Source organism: Spea bombifrons, chromosome 2, assembly GCF_027358695.1.
Source record: "Spea bombifrons isolate aSpeBom1 chromosome 2, aSpeBom1.2.pri, whole genome shotgun sequence".
Lineage (NCBI taxonomy): Eukaryota > Metazoa > Chordata > Amphibia > Anura > Pelobatidae > Spea > Spea bombifrons.
In genome coordinates this window covers 23,649,514-23,675,025 of record NC_071088.1, presented here as the reverse complement: position 1 = coordinate 23,675,025, position 25,512 = coordinate 23,649,514, and the positions used below count along the sequence as shown (strand labels likewise).

General features: G+C 37.1%; 1 protein-coding gene across 1 annotated transcript in view; it reads left to right on the top strand.

Annotated features, from left to right (window-relative positions):
* The first annotated feature begins 390 nt into the window (after window positions 1–390).
* COL26A1 (collagen type XXVI alpha 1 chain) overlaps window positions 391–25,512 on the top strand; it is a 142,063-nt gene continuing 116,941 nt past the window's right edge. The window contains exons 1-3 of the mRNA XM_053457149.1: window positions 391–695; window positions 21,083–21,205; window positions 22,997–23,100. Of these exons, the coding sequence (XP_053313124.1) occupies window positions 544–695; window positions 21,083–21,205; window positions 22,997–23,100 (379 nt within the window). The 5' untranslated portion in view covers window positions 391–543. The remainder of the gene's footprint in view (window positions 696–21,082; window positions 21,206–22,996; window positions 23,101–25,512) is intronic.

The window sequence follows — 25,512 nt, the reverse complement described above, 5'->3', positions numbered from 1 at the left end:
GATTTAAGCTTATGTTTAAATTCTCCTCCAGCACCACAAAGTTCAGAACCGATCTACATAGAAAAATAATATTTAAAGAGGACATGGCGCTCCTGTGCTATAAAGAAAATTCATGGTAGTTGCTAAGCATTGCTAAGTGCAAAGTTTAGGTACAACTTTCACGATCATACCCTTTCATTGGAATTCAAAAAATAAGTAAAAATAAAATAATGATGAACTTTTAGAATGATGACTGGAGTGGGTTTTTGTTGCCATCTTAGTCAAAATTGAATTAAGTTAGCTTTCCACCAGGTGGTGCTGGTAATGTGTAATGCTCTTAATATGTTACAGCCCCCTTTTGAATGACTGGAACAAAGCTCACTAAATTTAAAAGGCTTTAGAGCAGAGAATGTCTCCAGCAGCCAGGTCCTGTGTGCTCAGCTGAGCTCTGCTCTTCTGTTTTGAGTTCTTTGATCGTCGAATCCATTATTTTACCACTGGATTTCTGAGTTACAAAGTTATTTGGTTTACAAAACTCTTGCACCCATTCAAACCTCAATCACAATGAGAAATTCCCTTGTTGTGTTGTGGTCCTTCAGTTTTTGGGGATTTACCTGTAGTACTGGGTTCATGTACCAATTTCCAGCATCCAGCCTACAACACAATTATCCTGATCAAAATGGAGCATCAGCGGCTAACAGCTTCTCAAATCGCAGGTGAGTTCACTCATCACCCAAGCATTTTTCATCTGTACAAACTTCAAATAATGAATTTAATGTGTATTTAAAAAAAAAAAAGATTAAATAATGTACACCAAAATCTTTAGAGATAGATCTGAGAAATTATTTTAAACATTATGTATTCTGCTATTTTCATATATATATGTGATAAGAATATTTTATTGCATTGTAACATTGAAAGTGATGATAGCAATTTTAGTCTTGAGTTTTAGTATTTGAAATATGTTTCCCAAAATTATCAAATTTTACGATTTTTATCATACGAACATTAATGAATGTTAAAAAACATACATTTTTTAAATTAAGTTTGGCTTAAGACAAGTCAAACTATAAATGACAAACTGAAAAGACGGGTAGCACAGATAATTTAAGTTAATTGACCAATATAAAACAAAAAACCTACTCTGCATTATGTATGGTAATAAGCAATTCACTTGCTGTAATGGGCTGTGCAGTTTGTTGCAAAAAGAACAAAATCTTAAGGATGGAAGCATTCATGACATATATTTCATTGATTCATTGTTTATATGGGCAGAAGCGTTGAGGTACAACTGATACAACTATCCTGAATCTAAGACAAGACTAAGTACTCATTAAAGTCTTTACATCAGGGAAAATATACAGCCTAGATGGTCCAAATGGTTTTTATCTGGCGTCAACTTTTATTTTTACATGATTGGGTTTCATGATAAACAGAGAACGTTGAACAGGTAATGTACAGGATTGTAAGAGTGATCTCTTCCGAATGCTCTCCAGAGGGCAGTGTTTGCCTAGACTGACACAAACATTCTAAAGCATTTAGGTTCATATCCTGTTCTTCATTTAAGAGTTTAAATACACTGTGCATGCCGGTGATATTATCCTGTAATTAGGATCCTAAACTGTAAAACATTGTCATAATATACGTTACTGTAAAGTAGGAAGGTTTGTGCTAGAAATGAACAAACTCAACATTTCAAATCATATCTCCTTGAAGTTTTATGGTGATTCAAATATTTTAAATAACAAACTTGGGTTGGATTTGATTTGTTATTTAATAATGACTTTGGAAAAGCTGTTTTGTTCTCGTCACAAATAATAGGGCAATATAAAATTAGCCTGGGGAAATAGGTGCCTTTTTATGTTCAGACTATGTACATATTGTATTTGGTAAGCAGTAGACATTGTGTGACAGCTTGTCCTTGTGTAACACTGCTGCTGGAACAACTTATTGGTAGTTGCTACATGTGCAAGCATATGTTTCTTATAAGACAGCGGGGAAGTGAACGGTATTTAAACAAAGGATAAAGAGTGTTGTTTGTCAGGAGATAGAATTACCTTAACAAACCTAGATTGTTTGTCTTTTTTTGTAAAGTACTACTGAGATGGGCTTTGGGTTACCGATAATCTGAATGCATGAAATGAGCATTCATAGGTATATTTCCTGTAGTTGTTAATGAGCTTATCTCCAGATTTGCCAAAATACGGGATGGACATTTGGTGATAACAAACCACAGTATCTAACTGTTCTTGGTTCTTATTTCTTGATGAATGCAATGTATTTGCTATGACTAAACCACCTGAACAGTTTCGTTGAGGTTATTAAATGTATAGGGCTGAAGGTAGCAGACTTCAGTATATTTATATTTATGTATTTGGTGACAGGCTAGCTTCAACCAATAGAACAAACCCAACCAGTTGGTCAGCCTAAAACAAATTTTTAGTGGGGCCCCAAAAGCTGGTCCTTTGATGGGTTTATATTGCACAGTGTCATACCTCCAAAGTAGGGTTTCACTTGGACAGTCCTGGAATAGAGACAGTTCTAGCTCCCAGATCTACCTCTTTACGTCTTAGGAAATGCTTGTCTGGTGGCCATGATAGTCTGCATTCCGCTGATGTTTAGCTGCCTTTATACCAGTAAAAGTTGTTAACTTGTCCTTTACAGGGTCCTGGAATGCATATGGAGGTAGGGGCAATGTTCAGTGTATGGGGGAATGGTTGACATTCCATACATACCTCCACTGAGCTACAAAATGGAGGTGTGCATGTGTTGGAGATTTCTAGACAGTGGAGATGACCCACAGTCCTGTCATCATCAATTCTGTGGAAAGAAGATGTGCATTAAAGGGTTTTGCTTAACATGTAATAGGAATATTTTCTTTTTTTCTGGTTTCCTTGCTTTTCTGTGTCTTCTTTTGCTCCTCAGTTTTCTCAGTTCACTTTTCTCTGCTCTTTGTTATCTGGAATGTTAAATGGGTAGTCCTGCCCCTAGTCTTGCCAGTAACCATGTCCTACACAGCCTGTAACCACATCCTCAACAAAGTTAACCTGACATTTTTGTGTCACATCTTCAGGTACTGGGTCAGGCAGGAGTCTTTGTGCAGAAATATAGAGTCTCCAAACCCTGCATGAGGCAGATGGCATTCCAACCATATGTTTGTAGGCTGCTGTCTGCTACAGCAGAGGTCTGTGTCAGACAAATCAGGGTCAGGATAGCTGAGGTCATCCACAATAAGTACAGCCCTGGGTGAATAACCAGATAATTACATATCCAAACGAGGTATTGAAGGAGTAAGAAGGAAAAAGGAAATGAAGACCAGGAGTCAAAATTGAGAATATAATATCAGCAAGTGCAAACATCAACAATAACCCTGATCAGAGGACAGGAAAACAACACATCAGAAAATGGTATATGGGAGAAGCCCCAGTATATAAAGCCCCTGATTAGTAGATAAGCAGCAGGTGTGTCAGGAATGGATAAAGATGTTGGGTCCATGGGGATGCAGAGATCCCCGCAACCCAGGGGCTGACTGGTGGGGACAAAAGTAGTTGCATCATCTTCCAAAATGTAAGGTTCCTTACAGTACACAGTAATTAAGTAAAAATGACATTTTGAATATGAATGAATACAAATACATTAGGAAAGGAAGTCCCTGTCCTGTACAATTTACAGCCTAAAAAGAAAGTAGAACATTGTGTTTAAGCCTGTTTTTTAAAAATTTTTTATAGTCGGTTGGACCAATATCATTCATTGTGATGGATGAGAGCAGCTGCTATAACTTAATTTTACATTAAATTAATTAACTGCATCTGTTCTGGATAAAACTAATGATACACCATGAGTAGTAAAGAAGCTTAAATAAAGCTTTTTATCTGAACTTGTCATAAGTAATAAAAAGATGAATGGAAACACCACTGCAAGATAGCAATACCACTTTAAAGATGAGAAAATACTCAACAAAATATCCCAAATGCTACAGGGGCTCAGCACTCAGCTTTCTGCACATGCAGGATGATGACTGTTACCTTCTACATCTGATAAAGCCAGACTATTATCTACAGAAATACGTACACTATCCAAAGATGCAAAGAAATACAGATGTGCATGGACTACATCCCAAAACATCTGGAGAGAATGCATCGCTTAAATATATGCATAGTGAGGTGAAATAAAGGCAGGGTTTGTCTGACAGAAGCACAATACAGCACTTGTCCGCGAAGTTTGGGGCTACAAAACATGTCGGTTTTTGTTTCAAGGTTTTTATATCAGTTACAAATGTCAAGAAGCTGAATGACAGTGTCTGCTGTGAGTCAATTAAAAGGGGGAGAAAGCAATAAGGGTTTTTTTTTAGTGTTTCAGATGTTGAACTCTGATACGTATTCTGGGGCTACTACTGAACTGGCAGGTTAAAAAGTTTTAAGTTATTCTCCGTGTGACGTGTGTGGGAATTTTTGTGAATACAAATAGACGTAATTGAATTGCCCTTGGCATGCAGCAGTTGGATGGCAGCACAAAGGCAGTATATCAGTTTGTAGTAGCATCAGGTAAGGTTTACCCATGATGAAGGACAAGTTAAGAGAGCTGGTGACCAAAAAGAATGCGTTTAACCCCTTAATGACAAGACTGTTTCTTACCTGTAGTCATGACTGGGAACTTTTGGCCTTTCCTTACGGGACGCGGGCAGGACTGCACACTGACGTCGGCGGTCCCGCTGACGTCGGTGGTCGGTCCCGCTGATGTCGTTGGGCGGTCCAGCTGACATCAGCGGGAAACACCCCCATTTAAAGGGAAAATGGGCAGGGAGCAGGGCGTGTCAAGACCCCGCTCCCGCAACCCGGAAGATTCGGGTCTTGATCCGGAGAACAGGAGGAGCAGCGCTCACCCGGCAATCTCCGGGTCAAACCCGGAGATTTCCCAGGTATGCTCGTAGTACACTTTAGGACAAAGGCTCTTTTAACATTTTTCAGTGTTGCTGTTTAGCTGTAATTTTCTTCTCTCTCATTATGTGTGCGGGTGCACAAAAATTGTTTTTTTCAGGACAAGCAGGGCTTTCTTTAGATACTAATATTTTATCATATCATCTAATTTACTATTAAAAAAATGATAAAATATGGTGATTCTTTTTGTTAAAAAGGACTTTTCCCTCACTTTTATTTGAAAAATCTTTTACTTATTTGCTGTTTTAGCCGACCATTTTTTTTCAGGGGGGGGGCTTTCCTCTCATGATCCACGGCCAGCCTCACTTGTGGATCCTGCAAAGCCGCCGATCGCGGTGATACAGGTATTAAACAGCAGCCCGTACATGCTTTGTCACCAATGCAGTGCATCCTGACTAGGTTAATATATCTAGATATTTGGGACAATACATAAGAAACATAGTTTGTTTCCTCTCAACTTTGTTTCCTATAGCTGACTTCATAAATTATGATCAGTTAGAGCGTAAACAGTTTTGCAGTATCCTAAAAAATATCAGTTCATTCATCAGCAGGGAGTTTGTGTGTAGATCTGGTTTCTATTACTGGACATGTTCTGAGTATGTCAGTTGTGACACAGGTAAAATATATTCATACAGAAGCTCTTGATAAAATGAAATGGAAAAAAAAATATTCTGGAAGATGTCATGGGCAGCCTGGGTCTATGAGAAATCTATCCGCAAGTCAATATAAAGCAACACTTAAGCTCTCACCAACTGTTAATATAGTTGGGAATTTGGGTTAGAAAAAGAGGGATAATGAGCATACCTGGGAACTCTCAAGGTTTGCCTGGAGATTGCTGGGTGAAGCACTGCTTCTCCGGGTCTCCAGGTCAAGACCCGAATCCTGTGGGAGCTTGACACGCCCCACAGGACCTCCCACCAACATCAGGGGGAACTCTCACCGCCGTCACGGGACCATCCACTGACGTCAGTGGGCAGTCCTGGTCGCATCCCTCAAGGAAAGGTTCCGGGTAGCCGGAGCCCAGAAGTTCCCAGGTATGGTAATGAGTAAACCAATTTTGTCAATTGGTGGAGCCTTCTTGTTTATTTCCAGGGTTATGGAGTAAGATGATTGCACAGGGGTATGTTGGGTGAGATATAAGATTAAACAAACTAGGATTAGTTTGGTGATCACAGATTATTGGTGTTGCTCCAGCATATTTTAACGTTGTACAATAATGTTGACCAGAATTTAGGATAGGGTGTTTGGATACCATGGTGTAGTAGATGCATAATATCAAGGATGAGTTTAAAGCCCCCCTTTTGTGGGGGATGAGGCCAGCATTGTCGCTATAGATAAAGGAGGGAAGGAGTGGGACCAATCAGCTTGCAAGAGTCTGAGCACATAATATATCATTTTAATGATACTGCATCCAATCTACTATCCACAACGTGTGCATTGGGGAGGGGGATTCTAGACACCTTTGGCTATTACAATAAAAGTTGAGGAAAATCTTTAAAATGTCTCCTTTCAGGCACATGGTTGTGTAACTCAACCCACTAAAAAAACTAAACTTTTCTCTCTCTGTATCTCTGTGCACATTGCAGATCTTTTTTTATGTTAACTTGTGCTAGGTTACAGATTTCCCAGTTGCTTAGGGTACTCATTGTGTGTATCTACATTTGTACAGTTGGATATTTGGCTGACATTTTTTCCAGGTTTTTGCCTGAGGCTGATTGCTTTCCAAATCATTATAATTCAAGGCATTGCCTTAGTTCCTTTATTGTAGCACAATATTCACATGGGCCCCAATAATTTAAATAGCTGCCTGTGCGAGATTATTCTAGAAGATGAATTGGAGTGGTGTCCTTCAGGTTCCATTGTGACATCACTGTCCTACACTAATGTTTACCACCTGGAAAGGTTAAAACAAAAATACCTGTTGTATAGCTGCTGTTCTGTCTAGTACCTGCCCTGTTTGCATAGGCCATATGGGATCTAAAAGTCTATTTTAAAACCACCACGCATGAATGAACATACATAATGAAACCTTGTCTTACATTTTCCCTGTTACACTGAGGACTATGCAATTTAATTGTCCCAAATATGCCAATGGACCAATACAAGTTCTGTTGGAGAAACACATTTGCACTTTCAATAATCAATCTACTTAAGACATCTTGTATTTAAGTTCATATTAAACATATATACCAATTATATCTTCATAACTGGCCTCAGATGCAGTGTCCATGTACAATTGTCTGTGCCAAGGCTTGGAGTAGTCCATGGTGAACATTGGAGATTGAGTCCCAAAGTCTGGGATATCTGGTCCGTGCTGATGGTGTCGCTGGTAGACTGTAAAACTCCTGCCACCCTGTATATTTTAAATTAATGCGTGCAATCAATGAGCACTGCCAATAAATCTCATCTGACGGCCAAGCAAACCTGCACATCTGTGAGTGTACACGCAGAAATAGTTTATACCATTTATGTAAAGTGTTATGGGAAGCATTTGTCAAACAAACACCCAGCACTATCATGTAAAAATGACAGTTCTAATACAACTGTGACGTTCTTATGTGACTGTTGGAAATATATTCTTTACTTGGGAACTGGCAGTATCCAGCAGCAGAAGGAAACAACTCTGTCAGCATTGGCAGCTTTCTTTTCTCTGCTAACATTATCAGATACATTGAAGTTGTAAGAAGTATGCAGATTTTGTAAACTGTAGGTGACAAGCAGCAAAATTGAGAAATGTGTGAAGGCAATGATGCAGCTGTACCTTTCCTACAGTGAATTTACTTGCCTCGAAGAATATTTTTACATGTAGTTATCTTCAGAACATGATTCCGTGTTGCTACTGTGTTATGAGTTACTCTCTGGGAGCCACCATAGAGAAATACATTGTTTTACCATACATTTCTTATGATTGTTTAGACACTCCATATAATATATATGGAAATCTGAGTGTTCTGTACATTGGGATGAATGAGCACAGGCTTAATAAAGGCTGTATAGCAAAACATTGACTGAGACCTCCATGCCTCTGGCATTTGGAACATTGTCTTCTTTCTCTGTCAAAGTGGCCACTGTTTTAGAAATTCAAGAATGATGTTTTTGAGTAACCCTTTTGAACAAGGTCAATGGAAATGTGATCTTTTAAGAGCGAGATACGATACATTGCCAAAAAATGTTTGGATGTCAACAATACATCCAGGGTTAAAATGTTATTTAAGCTATATTAAGGATTGACAGATTGACTATTTAAAGTTGGACATCTGTGAATCCTACACACTCAGACATGGTATTTGTCTCTGACCTGATTTGAGATGTATCTTTGCAAGTTCAGCATAAATAAACTGTATAATACTATTGGCAAATGGATGGTCCTTGGTGCAACATGGTCAAGGCTGCACTAGTAATAAAGGCTAATGCTCAGAGGATTATAATGTAGGCTAGCTAGTCAAAAGCATTTTAGAAAGTATGGGATTTCCATGAACCAGAGCCAGGACAGACAAGCCAAGTTGAAGTAAGGGTAAAAAAGTCATATTGTGGAGAATAGTTGAAAATGTATAACTATCAAACATATTCCCCATTTGCACAAGCTCTCCAAATTCTCAACTCTAACCATCGCTTTATTGGACTTGTTTATTATCAAGGTCTGGGCAAATTAGCGGATTTTGAGCCAAAGATGGCCTGAGATGTAAATTTGAATATCTTCAGATTTCTTAAGATTTAAATGTATAGAAGCTTATTATTTGTATTTGTAAATGGTCAGATTGTTAAAGTCTGTTTTTTTTAAGCTAATGTTTAATTTTTAGTTTATACCGCTATTTTTCAGAGCATTTCAGAGCTTTATAATACAATGTAACACAAATAAGTATTTCATTTCTAGTACTCATGTCTGAAATCTATGAGTTTCATAGAAATATATAAAAAAACTATTTTAAAGTGAGCTGAATAAAGGTGGTAGTGGGGTATATAGGGAAATAACACATTTAGATGAAGTATTATGTAAGAAATACAATTTAAAGATTCAATTAACAGTCAATGGGTGGATCTGAGAAAGAAGATAAGTAAAATAATACATGAAAAGTCAATGTTTGATCTAGTTTTTTACTCTGCTGTTGTACCTTTTTATGTTTATTTTTTCATTAATCTTGCTTGAATGAGGACATGAGCCACAGTTTCATGGAAAATTATGGGAACTGAAGGAGCTTGATATAATTAATTGCTAAATATGTAGAAAGTACATTTATAAAGATACATTTAAGGATGTGGGTAAAAGGACACTAACCACATTTCTAGTATTCTTCAGTAGTATACACATTCACTCCTGGGGTGTATTGAAGGTTGCTCCACCATAAAGAAGATAGCCACCTACCTTACTTTTGAAGTGCCTATTGAATCTTGGATTACACGTGAGTGCATCTGATGCATATTTAAATAATCAAGATTTCATACAATATTTCACTATTGTTTTGCTCTTTTTTGCTCTTACCTTTTTTGTTCCTCTACATAAGGAGTTTCTCACAAGATCCCCTGAAGTGTCTGCTCTCTTTTGGGCAAACGTGAGTGCACTTGATGCATAATTACCACTAATAATAATTTCTGGAATACTACACTATATGTTTTTTCTTGTTTTATTTTCTCTCCTTTTATGAACCGGTTTATCAAAAGGAATTTGCTTTCAAAAACAGGTTCAATATTTTTATTTTGATCACTATAAGTGCATGAATCACTTTTTTGTTTTTTTTTTGGTGCGCAATACGAAAATCTTTCTTTCCTTTGCTGCAGCCACCATTTTAACTACACTAAGAGGAGGAGAATCTTGCCATCTTGCCTGCAATAAGAGGAGGGATATTGAGTGAGCTGATCTTCATTTGGCCAATCAGCTTACTCCTGTCACAAAATGCTGAGGGCTTGTCCAATGACTGCTTTATGTGACACTGCTGTGCTGCATCTGAGCATTTTACAGAGTGATATTCTTCTGTGTGAGACTTTGTGAGCCTCAGCCTGCCATTTCTCACAGTGTCTAAGACTCTCTAAAGTTTTGATTTAATTAAGATCATTAATTAATTTAGTTAAAATCATTTGACCAGTCCACTGCTATCCTTAACCTTAACGTTGACCCTCTTTTATTCATGCATTGGTCACAAATGACCTATTCAACTTCTTCTACACATGTATTTCCTGTTTCCATGGCAACATTTTCGAAAATGTTGGACGAATTTCGTCCAAACTAAAGACAGAAATGGACAAATTTTTCCCATGAAAACGAACACAAATTTTTTACAGCACCCAACTCTAATTTCTAGTTATACGTTTCTGGCAGATATTTAAAAACCCTATGTTATTATAAATTTTACATTGAAATTTAACAAAAAGCCTTTCAAGAAGACTGTCCACAATATAGGCACAAATCTAAAATAATTCCATCACGATGAAGCTCTTTGAAGTGTTGAAACTGTTTAGTTCCATTGACCACTTGGACAAAGGATTCATTCTCCTGAAGAATAGACATGAAAAAGTAATGTACATTTCCCTGACAGACATCCTGAACATCTGTGGCCATCTTTTCTTTTTAAATTGCAGGTTCAGGCTATGACTTTTCCCAAGTGTATTAACATAGTTGAGCCACAATACATGTGTTGGGAAACAAAAACGTTGTCGAAAATTTGCTGCTTCAGTGATGCATAGGATTGAAGGCTGGCCAATATTCGGATCATTTGGTTTTCATTTACAAGATCAAACATGTCTTAAATATTTCTTTTTCCTATAGAAGAATATAGCAACAGCTCTGCTTGAGACCATGATTGTGTCAAGATTAAGCTACAAGGATCATTGCATATAGCCATCAAATTCAAAAAAGCATTACAACTAGTATTATTTAATTTCCTTTTCCTTATTGACAATTACTTTCATATCTTCTTCTACTGTTATGTTGAATACATACTTTTTTTGCAGAAATGGTTGCTTTTAACAGCCAATTAACCGAAATAGTACATTCTGAATAGTGTTTCTGCACATCAAAGGAGATAATGCATTCTGTTTCCCCTGTTAGTGAAAAGCTGTTACATTTTCTGATGCACAATGTCATGGATTCTAGCCAAGCTACCCTTAGAAAATATTTATGAAGACAGAGATTTACCTACTGCCGAAGAAGATACTTCAATGCAATGCATCTGTGCATTATAACTTGCATATACTGTGTTGCATATACTGTGTTGCTAAAATATGCTTATTTATAGTTAGAAGGTTTTCCCTCTTTTATTTTGTTCTTTAAAATGTTGTTTCCTTTCCAAAGCTTTGAATTAGTTTGTTATCCTTCCTATTCATTCTTATCTTCATTTGGGTTAATGCAACCAGCTGTCTTAACCTCATCCTCAGTAATCGTGTACAAAGAACCCATGTTTAGTCTATGGCGAGAAACATATTATATAACCAAACATGACATATACAGAATAAAATACATACTTAATGTTCCACAGCCAAGGAAATTGAAAACTTTTCTATTTCAAACTTATGTTTTTCTGCTTTGTCTATTTCAAAAGATTTTTTCTATTATATGTTTAAAAGAGTCACAAACTTTATTACACATACTTCAGTCATACCAATCAGACTTTGTCAAAGTCCATCCAAATTTGACAAGTAGAGGTGATCGCTGTTTAGTATACAGTGTGTTTTTGACTCACCTAAAATGACTCGATGGATCATCCAGTGTGATATTTGTAATGATCTCAGAAGGAGCTCAAAGTGATTCATCAGGTTGCAGGCATGTGCAGACAGAGCTTCTTTCTTACATCGAGCAAAAAGGATGGCTCACAGTATTTCTTTGAATGTTACCCTTCCACAAACTAAAATTACAATGTTTAGTCGGGTGGAAAAGTGAGAAAAAAAGAAAATATGCAAGCATTAATTATAATTACTGCTTTTGTATAGAACACCCAGATCTATCTATCCTCCCCTGATCTCTCTCCCTCTGTCTTAGATCATGTAACTAACTGCCCTGCATCTGTCTCTACCTGGATGTCTGCACGTTTCTTGAAACTTAACCTCTCCAAAACTGAACTCCTCATCTTCCCTCCCTCCAACTCTCAGATTCCCCCATCTATCTCCCTCAATGTTAATGGTGCCATCATCTCCCCGTCTACTCATGCACGCTGTCTTGGTGTCACCCTTGACTCCGACCTTTCGTTCACCCCCCACATTCAGTCTGTCTCTAAAAACTGTCGTCTCCATCTTAAAAACATTGCCTGCATCCGCCCCTTTCTAACACATCATGCCACTAAGGCTCTTGTCCATGCCCTGATTATCTCCTGTCTTGATTACTGTAACTCTGTCTTAGCTGGTCTCCCTCTTAACCGTCTCACCCCTCTACATTTCACCATGAATGCTGCTGCCAGACTTATCTTCCTCTCCCATCGCTTTACTAAAGTCTCTCCCCTCTGTCAGTCTCTTCACTAGCTGCCTGTGCGCTTCAGGATTAATTTCAAAATCTTCACTCTTACTTTCAAAGCTGTTCACAGCGGTTCCCCTCCCAACATCTCCTCACTCATCTCTAAATACACTCCTAACCGGTCTCTCCGCTCATCCAATGATCTCCTTCTATTCTCTCCTCGGATTTCTAGCTCTCATGCACGCTTACAAGATTTCTCAAGGGCTGCCCCTATCCTCTGGAATGCCCTCCCTCGGTCTATCTGTCTCTCCCCAGCCTTTATTCCTTAAAAAAGTCTCTCACTTCTTTAAGGATGCTTACAATATAGCACATTAACATCCTCCTATATTCTTTTAGCTCACCTTTCCTAGTCCCTCTCCTGCAATACTTACACTTGTGTGGCTGGTCCATCCCTTACACTGGCACTTTTAACCTTTACCTATTTTGTAATACACCCTAAATCCCTCTAGACTGTAAGCTCGTTTGAGCAGGGCCCTCCTCACCTGTTGTCTCTGTAAGTCAATTTCTTATATTACATGCGACTTGTTATGTCCTGTCTACCCATTGTACAGTGCTACGGAATTTGATGGCGCTATATAAAACAATAAATAATAATAACAACAATAATAATAATAATAGAACAATAACCTATTATGTGCCCTGTATAATAGGCAAAGACATCATGTACGGATGTGGTGACATTACAAGTGGGAAACTGGCAAGAAGGGCTCTATGTACCAATGTCATCAAAGGAGACAGTGAATAGGCACTTTGGGACAGGAATTGGACTTAACTACAGAAGAAAAATAATCTGACACTATTTAAACAATTACAATTGAGTGCAAGCTAAATACATAATAGGCAAACTGGACACAGGGTGGCTATATCCGAGACTAGACTGAGAAAGAGATAATGCTGTTTACCATTGTATAGCTGGGGTGCATGGTTTGTCTTAAATTAGTTATCTATGAATAGCTTAGCTTGTCAAGAAAAAAAAACAATATATGGGTTTCCCAAGCTATTTTTACAATTGTCTACTAAATCTAACTATAGCAAAAATTGTCCTAGCCTAACCTCCAGCTGTATTAATAAAGCATTTAAAACTATAAATCCCTCTGTTGTGTCACATGACTACATCTTAGAATTATCCCCAAGATAATGTTTAAATATATTTATTTTAAAAAAAAATATTTCGTTATTTTTATATTAAGTAGAATATATGGTACTGCAGACCATCTGCATTGATCAGGTTCAAACCTCTCAACATAATTTAATCTGCAACATTTATGAAAGTTTGGCTTTGTGCAATAACTACAAATTGTCATAGTGGCAGATGTTTTCAAAGAAGAAAACAAGTGACTATACATTAACACGTACAGTAACATTTTAGCAATGCCTTTCGAGATTAATGATTCTTAATAGCCCAACAGTATTAGTGTTAATGAGTGTTAATAGCTCACGCTCTTTGCAGAATGATTTACATGAAGTTTTACGTGTCCCACTTAATTAGTTTTTCATATGACATGAATGGCCCTCATAGCTCAGGATTCTTCTGTTTATCTTCAGTCCCTCTTATAAAGTTTTCCGCTTACCGCACACTAATGAATACTATTTTCTTCACCTTGGTGGTTTCACATTAAGAACTCAAAAACACTCTGACCTGAGATCATTTTTCTCTTTCTGTTCCTGGCAAGTAGGTGGTGAACAGGGTGGCATATAGAAAAAAGGTGGCCTTGTGACACCGCCAGATTTGTCTTGAAAAGCTGCCAAGATGACGTTAGTTTAGTGTCTGGCACTACATGCTGGGCTTATAATGCTGAGTGGAGGCTCTGTTCTTGTCTTGTCTGACACCTACAAAACACTTGGTAATTACTGCAATAATGTAAACAGAAATAAAGCCCTTCCAGAAAGCTGCTTGCAGTCTCCTTCCTAATAGTAACATAGATGTGTTGACTTTTAAGATTAAGAATGTCTGTCTATATTTTTCAAAATTTGTGTACAAGAAAGTTGATTAGTTTGTTGGTGTTGCATAGTCCTCCCGTGGTGCAATTCTCACAGTGTCCCTAATATGATTCAAGTCATTTGTAAACATATTCTGAAGTAAAAATTAAAAGATCTATATAGGATTTAATGTTAAAGTGGAATTGTTACAATTTTCCCATTCATTCAGAAAATAATGAATAATCTAGAAGCCTAAAAAATAAATGCTGTGTATTTTAATTTATTTATTTGGAAACCATTTTAATGTAAGTTGGCATGTCAACTTTTTAATACGTAACATACGTAATATATAATAACATGCAACTGGTCTCTTGATTCATTGTTATTTTAATATATACATATATTCATAGATAGAGGATTAGTATTTGACCTCAAACTCAAAAATATTTAGCAAGACCCTAACATAACACAGAAAAATTTTATTTAATTGTCAGAGATAAAAACGAGTAATTTAATGGTGTCATTTGTTAAAGTTGATACCTTTTTATTGGGTCAACACAGAGAAATATGTAAAGTTACACATGCTTTCAAGACCTAAGACTTTCCCGCTTTAAATGGAATTCCACTCTGCAGAAAAGATCTCAGAGGTTCCAAAAGCTTGTGCAAGTTTATATTTACATCAGAGGCTGTGAAGTAATCTCCTAGCAAGAGTTATGCCCAGAGAGGAGGACAATGACCAATAGATAACGATAGATAACAGGTGATAATCTAAGATAAGTGGTCCCCACTATTATATTAATGTACACAGCCACCTTAAAAGAGATTATGTCTCTCTTTATATCCTGGTGAGTCGGATTGCAAGAAGGCTGCACTGGGTCAGCGAGCTCTTTTAACAATCTTGTAAGCAATGTAACACATTTTTTAATGAACGGTCACAGGCAATTTGTAATTTTTTAATCTAGTGCTTGTATCAAAAATGATTGATGAGAAATTCAACATATAAGGCTTAATCTTTTTACATATGCATTGTGCAAGCCAACTTTCTGGAATATTTATATATATATGTCAGATTCATTTAATTCATTTTCATTTCTACAGGCATACCCTGTTTTAAGGACATTCACTCGCGAGCAAGGACATAGTTGCAGCACAACCCTTCCTCTATTTCCATATCCTCGCTTCGTGAGAATGGACGCATGGTGCTAGCACATCTGTCTTTTCAGAATTTTGTATTTTGTGGTGGTAATGACCTGACAATTGCAGTTCTTCAGGTTTGACTCTGAGCCGCCAAATGAAGTGCTACTTTCCGGGTCATTCTTTCTCTGGGCATGTAAGAGGCGTTTGGCCATGCCCACTCTTTGTCCACTTGCACCCTACTCTATGTCAACGTAAGACTGTTTTAGACCCTATCTGTGGCTAGCCCTACCCCACTGCCAGCAATCCCTGGCCCCTCATGAAGCCACTGACCAAGAAGAGGGAGAGCTCTATGTAGCTTACCCTGAGACGTTCCCACGTATGGTCATTATCTTGGAAGAGCTATCAATTAATATTTTGGCTAAATTAATGTAGCATTCATATGCTGTCTTAGTTATGACCAGGCACTGCGTGTTTTTTTTCTTTTTACTGATATAAAATGTTTTGGCTGTTATCCCCTAATATTACACGTATATTGACCTGTAGTCAGGTCTAGATTCATTGTGTGTCTATGTTTAAGGAATTGGGTTACTGCTGCTCGTAACCAAACCTTTTCTTTTGTATCTGTGACACATTCTTTATAGGTGACACCTCATAATCATAAGTAGGAAATGGAAATGTTAACGAATCATAATTTGGAACACTTCTTCCAAATTAAATGTTTAGTTTTCCATGTTTTACAGCTTAAAACTACTGCCCATAACATCTTATTATTCCACTATGCAAATAGCACTCTGTTTCTTTAACCGAGCACTTGCATCATTAACTTGGCTCCACTATATTCATATCCTGTCCAAACATGGGCTTGGGTGGGAAAAGGGATAGACTGTCAGCGGGTTCACAGCTGTATAGTTTACGTACAGAACTGAATATTTACTCATACCATTAAAGTCCTGGCACATGGCCATGGTTTATGCCCTAACAGCCGCACAGAATACCAGTCAAATAACAATGTAACCTGCAACATATAACAAAGTTTTCAATATAAAATGCAGTGAAAACTGGGGGAGCATTATACAAAATCTTCATGATGAGCTATTAAAATATTCATTTTTTTAGTTTTATCCACTAAGAAGTCGAGTAGTTGATTGAGGTATGAGTTACAAAACAATTTGTATATTCACTAGGTCTATTCACGTTGCAAGGTTTAGATGAGGGCATGCATCTTGCATTTATTCCTCTTGCATTCACTCCAAAAAATCCCACTAAACATGTTGTTAAATAATGCAAATACCACATTTAACCATGCAAGTCAATGATGTCTAACTTTCTAATCAAAATGTGATTACTAAAATATAAAAAAATAAAGAATGGAAAATAAAGTTTATTTTGATGAGCATGTGATAAAATTAGCAATGTATCTTCCCCAAAATCCTGGTATGGAGAGATTTAAAATAATGGCAATTACCCATGGGTTGTCTACTTAAAAAATGTATGATTTGATCGTGTGATGCATATGGTTGTTAAAATAGTAAAGAACATCATGGTGGTGCCCCATTCCAAGCCAGCTGCATAGGCAGACACTTCGTTTGGCTATATAGTATATAGGAGTAGGGGTCATTTTTTTGAGGCTGAACTAAGCAGAATGGTTTTTAATAAGGTTAGCCTTAGAAGAGATGGACCACAAAAGCACAGTGTACATAGCATTCAGCCTGACTGCCAAAAGAAACTGAAATTATATTTACCCAAGTTGATGAACAGTAAATTTAAGTCTATTCTCCATGATTCTAATTCTTTGTTGTGGAGGACCTAGGGATATGTTAGAAATGTATAAATCATAATAAGATAGGGGAACTGGAAAAATATAGACAGCTATTTATATGTGTTGTAAGTGCTGTGGTTTGCCTTGTTAGAGACAGAAAGACATCTTTTCCCACTAGAATTACGTGACCTTTGAGGAACCGAAATTCCTCAACTCCATAACATGGAAACTGATAGCCTCAGTTAAAGAGCACTTATCCAAAAACTAAGAGAACTCCATCTGACTATAAAAACAGTCCTACTGTTTTCAGTACCCTAAATACTGATCTTGAGTAACTATAACATACAGTCCATTATCCCTGTGAAAACAAAAAGATCATTTGGTACCATTGTTGATACAGCTAAAAGGCTACAAAAAATGCCACCGGGAAATGAAGGCTTTTTAATATTCCCTGCAGTGAACACACAGTTTTAGTATATTCCCTAAAGTGGGTACTGCTAATAGCCGGGTTAGTAGGGTACAAAGAATTTAAAGCTAAAGTCTGTTATTTCCTGGATGTTAAGATGTAAACAAAAAGGAAAGGAGCCTTTTGAAATGAATCCCCTTGAAACACTTATTTCTGTGTGTCACGTGAGAATGTGTTAATTCCAGAATATTTACATTTATTACAACAGACATACTTTCAAGAGCCTGCCGAAAGGCAGAATTAGATGCAAGTCAAGGTCAAATTGGAAACAGTAGCCTGTAGATTGCTTTGGGTGTTATTATCATCAAAATAGCTCTGTGTCAGCAGTTTGAGTTTGGTTTCCATCGCATAATATAGTACATATAATTGTAATGAGCAATTTTATGTCATAAAACATGTTTTTCATTACTATGGCCAAAGAAGGAAAATTTTGCTTTGGAGGTGTGGCGACAGGTGAGACATTGAGAGACTTTGTTACATATTGGTAGCTGTTTGTGTGATTGAATAAGACATTTAGAAAAACATTTTAATTTAGAAACATGTTCATGTTACTGTTAATGTATGTTTACACATTATGTTTACACATTATGATGATATATAGTGCTGTAAAATACATAAAATGGGAAATTACAGAACCCAGAGAGGAACAAGGTGACACTGGGATGCGGGTACAAAAAGGGGAGACTTTATAGGCAAGTCATGATGACTGACTGACAGTACGCTGTTCAGGACATCTAGCCATGACATCAGCCATGGCTTTAAATCCAATGCATTTGGACAACTGGCAACTTTGATCTTCTAACTCTCATTTTGCAGACACGTCAGTGCTCCCATTATGCATTACCCTGTGGACAACATAACTTAGTTTTCCCTTCTTTCGGCGGATTCAGAGATTTATATGTCTTAGCCTCTAAAATTGGGATTTTGCAGTTTATTCACAAAAGCAGGAGTTGCCAGGAGAGTTTGTGGATTCAAGTCACTGAATTCACTAAACATTATAAAGGGTCAACCAAGGCAAATGGCTGAGCTGACACTGCACGTTGCATAGTTTAAGCAGAATCTCACTGATTTAAATATGCTTTATTGAGGGTCATCCAAGCTATTGCAAAAAAAGTTCTCTGGGGTATTTATAATGTAAAAGGAGGTAGGTAAGATGCAACCCTCCAACTCTCACTTCACTAAAAAAAACGTTGTCATATATATTTGCGCTAATCATAAATAATTAGTATCTAATTGGAAAAATACTTTTTTTTGTAAGACCAGTTAGAACATTTTGTAATAGATTTTGATGTCATATGTTTAATTGGGGACAGGATAGTTTTAAGAGACATTATTGATAACAGCCAGATACATTAAGACATCTTTTTTGGTTAACTTTACATGATCATTATGAGCATCTCCGGTCATTGGTGGACTAGTGTTTATATAATCAACATGGTAGGAGTAGGACAGCAATAACATTTACAACAGAATTACATTACATATATTTTTTTTGTTGTCGCAGATCATAGGAAGGATTGTGCAGATGAGAAAGCTAAATTAAATATCTTGCCATGTGGAAACGGTCTTGGGCCAAAACAGAATATAGCATTGTTTTTGTATATTGGGAGCTGAGCATGTCCTTCATAATAAATATATATATTGCCTATTTTGCTTCAGCATGGGGATATCTGCTGTATAACGCATTCCCATTAACCATCTTTATGTAAACTTGAAATTGACATCTGTAGTAATGATATGTCCAAAGCTAAAATGTATGGAGCCCAAGCTTGCCTAGCCTAGGTTCCTTGAGTATAATCCACTTATGGGTATGTTATACGAGCACAATGAAGACTTTTAACCATGAAACTGAATTCCAGTTTTTGTGTCCAAACTAGGAATCGGTACTCCTCCTACCTGTCATTTTTCACTAAGGTTAGTTCAGGCCGTACACAATTAATTACAATGCGGCTGATCACCATAATATTTACCATGCCATATTGAATCTAATTAAAATTCTCATTTTCCTTATTTTATTAATTTTCAGAGTAATTACTTATGCGGTGTAATCTACAAAGCTTAGATCTGATCGTGCAAATATTTTGAAGGAGAAGACAAGTGGTGCAATAGGTGCTTTTAGATAAAGATCTGTTAGCGTGCCCCTGGCGTGAGACCACACAGAAGTCAGATCAAGTACAGTGTTCAGTTTAGGTCTTCTCTCATAAGTCTCATATAAAGTATATAACTAAGCAAACTAATTGCAGCTGTGTATACCTTTCCTGATTATACTGCACTGGAAGGAAGCAGCCAAGACAATTATACACATATGGCCTGAAGTGTTTATATAAAAAAAATACTCTTTGTATATGTGTTGCCCAAAATAAGTTGGAAATATTTGCTTTTATGAAATATACACAGTCTTCTGACATCCCTTTTTTGATGTGAGCTGCAGTGACAGAATTAGGCAGCATGGGAGCCCACTGTACCCTGGCATGTTTTTATTCCACCATTACCATCACACACCCTTAACTGTAGGGGTCCCAGAATCTCTTGTGCTTTGAGGCACAGATCTTCCATCCCTGCTCTTCAATGTCTCCTCAACTATGGAAGGTAGAATATCTTAGTAGTGCCTTTGGCAAGACACATGGGGAAATCATCTGAAGTATTGATCTCCTGTCTTCCTTTCACTGCACAATGGTGGCAGGGGATGCAGAGCCGTCATGACCTTCATGTTTAGGGAGTACTTGGAAACAATAGTTTTGACACAGAAGGCTTCACAAATGACAACTCATTATTGTGTATTTAAGATGGTTTTGATCTCTGGGTCAGGAGGATGGTGTCTAGCTCTTGCAACCCACCTAGCTATGTTGAGTACATTATAGCTACTCCACCTCCTCTTGTCGTGCTTCATCCTTTTACTTCTCTGTAAACTAAACACATTGCAACTCAGATAACAAGTACCATCAGTCCGTTTATATACATTGTGGGGTTCTGTATAAATGGCATTTCTGGTACAATGTGGTAACACCCTAAACAGTTCCATTCACATCAACCCTTTTCACGAAATCTTGTAGGTAGCCATGTCATTTGATACTGGTAGCCCAGCCTCTTTTCTTGGCTCTGCCACCTGCCATCTCGCTATGTGTAGGGCAGCCAGGTCCTCCTAAGCAAACTAGAGATGTTTCCAGTTATAGTCATCATTATGGCTCAACTAAAATCTAACTTTAGTTTGGTTACTAGGTCATACAGTGGTATAGTATGAATAAATTACAATAAATTGTATTAAAAGAGAATTGGGATTATACACAGCAATTGGGAAATAATTTGCAATGATCTATCGCAGTTGCTCAGTGTATAATAATTGCAAATATTTGTGGTGACTTGTATTTTGCCTTTTAAAATTTTACTGTAAAAACTGTAAAATGTGCTTTTATACCATGACTTATTCTCTTTTATTTATTTACTAGAAACTGGTGCCAGTTTACAGTAACAAGAACGGTTACCTGCCAAGTACAAAATGGATCAGAGACTGTGGTTCAAAGGGTTTATCAAAGTTGCAGATGGCCGGGACCCTGTGCAAATCTCGTGAGGTAAACAATTTGAATGCAACATGGTATTAACCGGTCAGCCCCATACAGTGCAGCAAAGATAATAACAGTATACAGACATGTGGCTTCATACGATGCGGTATAAAATACTGTAGCTGTTATATACAACGCTTAGGTGTCTCTTACATTATTATAACCTACCAAGCAAGATCATATTCCTCTTTGTTAATGCCCTCTGTCTTCCGTTCACTTTATTTTTCTCCCCAACCCCTTTGTTGTTCATCTAAGTATCTTAAAGCTCATTCCTTTTATTTTAAGAGTCTCATTACCCCCTTAATTTTAGCTCTTTTTATTGCCCCTTCTATTATCAAGCCGATGTAACATGGATGGAAAGAGAGAGCAGTGCAGCAAGGGAACAAGAAGGAATCTGAAGTGCCCTAAAGCCTTCCACTCTTCCTGTGTGAGTGCAGATGGACACTGGGAGAAAGTAGCTGGCTTTGCACTGTATTAATTGGGTAATATGCTTACCCACTGTAGTCCCGGCTCTTCTCTGCTAGCGTCTGTCAGTCCTTCACATTAACCCAGAGCACACAGGTGGCAGACTTTATGACAGCAGATCAGGCTACTACAAATCTATTACAGGATAGGAGATCAGGTCCCCTACCATCCTGGGGCCTTAAAGCAATTGCTCCTTGGATAATCGGACCCTGTTCACCTGGATGCAGTTAGGGATATATTTGATAGGTTAAACTTTATACATGGTCAGCTCTTTCAGATCCTGGCATACCTGCTTAAAAAGTCCCTATTAAGTAGTTAGGCTAACTGTCCACTCACTCGCAGCCCCGTCTTTGAAGAATAGACTGCCCAGTCACTGATTCTGGAGCCCTGCTCTCCATATCATAGTATTGTGATACTACTTGATCTCTTGTGCATCAGCAGGGAGATCACCATGCCGATACAAAATAAGTAATAGTATGTCCTTCATACTACTAGTCTTTGAAGATGTCCTATTACATCCTTTGTCATGAAGGGTTTAACATCTTGCGCATGAGTGTGCTATCACTTACATTTGCTCAACCACCAATGATTCACATTCTTCCAGGAGACCATCAATTTGATAACAGAATATTTGCTCACAAACAGATGTGCAATGCGCTGTTAGATCCCATGTCTTCAGCTGCTTCCCGTAACAATTACTATTGTTTTGTTATGTTCATTGTGCAACACCATAATCAGGGCCATATGTTTGAAAGTGGAAACTAATTGTATAAGTAACCAAGGAATATAAAGCTGGTTTAATAATTAGCAATGCTGCTCATAGAGCAAATATTGACAAATTATGCATTGGCCTCTTAAACAACAAAACATTTTAAAGTTGGCTTTGGGGGCTTATTGTGCCTGCAGAATCAATCCTGGGAAAGTGTCTCTTCACTTTCTTTCTTTCTTTTTTTTTTTTTTTTTACAATTTTGCTTACTGTTTTGAAAGTGCTGAACTAGCCCATTATTTTCTATTTTGACCCTGAAAAAAATGTCATCTATATAATTAAGCATAATATTTTAACAATATAGAATTTATATGTACTTGGTGGTTTTTGACAAGTCCCATATTTAAGCAGAGATATATAGATATAAACAGGTTCTAGGTATCTATTTGTTACATCCAGGATGGTCAGAACTAAATGCTTCATTCATAAATTCTTTGGTTTATTTATTGATTAATTATTTGTAGATCATTACCAAATTATACACTGAATGTCCAGCATTGTGTGTTTTCATCCATGCTGCTCTAGGAGTACTTTTACTTGTAATGGACTAAATCATTTCATTTGTTAGTTACAGGACTCTGCTCAGACCACTGTACAAAGTGTCGTACCGCACGGTGACCACAATGGAGTGGAGGTGTTGTCCTGGATTCACTGGAAATAATTGTGAGGAAGGTTAGTCGCCTGTGATTCATGACCTGTATTATTATGTATTCATGAGTAGACTCATTCATTCTATGTTCAGGGAAATTCCCTTTATTCACTCATTTAGACATTAATTAAATCAAATATGAAATGTAAAACAACACATTGTGTTATTTTGTTTGTATTTGTAATTAAGATGCAGTACTGTGCTTTAAGCATTATTTCTTTGGGTTCCCTCTGTAGATAAAATGGGCATTAAGTCAAACTAATACTAATGCAGTCAGGAATGTACATTTTTTAGGTAGGGAAAAAAAGTAAATAAAAAAAAAATGTTTTCCATCTTTAAAATAACCAACAGGGGAATTTTTAAATAGATGTCATCATTATGTGAAAAAGTTCAGAAGGTGAAAATGTTTCTTTTTTTTTCATGACGTGAGATTTAAGAGATAAAGGAACTTGGAATTAATGAACCAATGAATGGTCGCAAAATCATTTACAGTATGAGGTTTTGTGATTTACCTGGTAATAATGAGTTACAGAACATGATTTCACCCCTTTTGAGTGCATGTGTGGTGTCATTTTTCACAATAACTGTCTAATAAATTTTTTTCAAAGACCTTTAATGGCTTTAGTGGGAACTCACAATCTAGAGGATTGTTGACTCATACATCTGGAATGAAAAACCACAATTTGCTCAGTAAGCTATCTTCTAACATGTGAGTTTGAAGAAGAATAAACTAACCCTTGACCTTCTTTTTAACTAGGAAGCATGGGATGGTTTAATGAAATTCCATTTTTTTCTTATGAAAGACGAAATATTCCTTTATTAGGGATGCAACACAGAAAAATGTTAGGGATCCATATTGGATAATACACGGTTTTCACCCTAGTCCATAGTACTGACAGACTCTGCCATTAGATGAATAAACTGAAATATAGGAGCACGGGAAAAAAACAATCCAGAAAAGAGATGTCAGACAGAGAAAAAGCTCTTGCACAAAACATCACAAAAAGCCAAAAATGCAAAGAAAACACAAAGAAACAAAATAAAAAAAATTAACGACTCTCTTAATCCAGTGTTCTATATGACAATATTGTAATGGGGCGCAATTCTTATAATAAAAAAGTAGAAATGTAAAAGCAAATGTATCTTTAGTTCTACTTTTTTTATCACATGAATTGAACTTGATTACTATATTGCTTTATCGTTCTAAAGAAGGACATATAGGAGATTGGATTAATCCACTCATTTGGTATTTTATTTTGTGTCACTTGTGTTTAACCCTTTAAGTACTGGGGGTTTTCTTTGCATTTTAGACGCTGCCATTAAGCTGGGGAATTTCAACGCCATTATCTACCCTTACAAAAAAATTACTGCAGTTTTTCTGAAGTAATACTGCAGTTTCTTGGACATGAAAAAACTGCAATACTGCACTTTTACTGCAGTATTACTGCACATTTACTTCAGTTTTACTGCATTTGTACTTCACTGTACAGCAGTAATTTTTTTGTAAGGGTCAGCTCTATTGCTCCTGCTGGCAAAAGGCAGAACTGTGAATTTAAATGGATTTTTACACATCTCCATTATTGTTTGCATACTTCTGTGGATTTAGTTATTATACTCTATTTACTTTTTGGATTATATAGGTACATGTCTGGGGCTTAACCACCAAAACTAGGCAAACATCCTCTTTTGTTAGGTATTAAAGGGTAATGTAATACTCCTTAGTGACTGAAGACTTCATAGAACAGCCTACAGCGTTCCGTTACCTATTATTTGAAAATGTATACGGTATATGTGGGGAAACTGTTTGGTTAACCAAACCTGATTAATTTTGGAAGCTTAAATGTACACAATTCATATATTAAAATGTAAATCAATGATGTGCATGACTAGAGGATGGCTATGAGTCCAGAGGGTTTATCTGTACTATATGGTTCCATATATCTAGACAGGTATATAAAAAATGCAATCTCTGTTTCATCTGCTAATTTGTATGTCACCTTTTTATTCGACTTGTGCATTCGTATTCCAGAGAACATGAAGACGAACACGAATGTTATGTTTCATTGTTCAACCGAATAACTAACAAACGAATATGTTGGCGGATAAACGTACACAAAGAGGCACAACACGAAGAATCTTCGTTTCTTTGTGTTGGTCTTCGTATATACTAGGCTAGCCTATTAGTTAGGATTCCTATCCACTAGCTAATCTCCCTGGTCCCTTCCCCCTATACAAGTCACTGCCTCTAGCCTATCATAAATCTTCCATAATCTAGCAGGAGTTAATACGGGAATCCGTAGGATCACGTCAGGATTTAAAGGTCAGTAAGAGCGACTCTATTGGTCGTGGGCAGGGGGGTTGACTGGCATCAACCAATGAAGAGCTTAGGCTAGAAAACCCGCAGAAAACGAAGAGAAAAGCAAATACAAGAACAT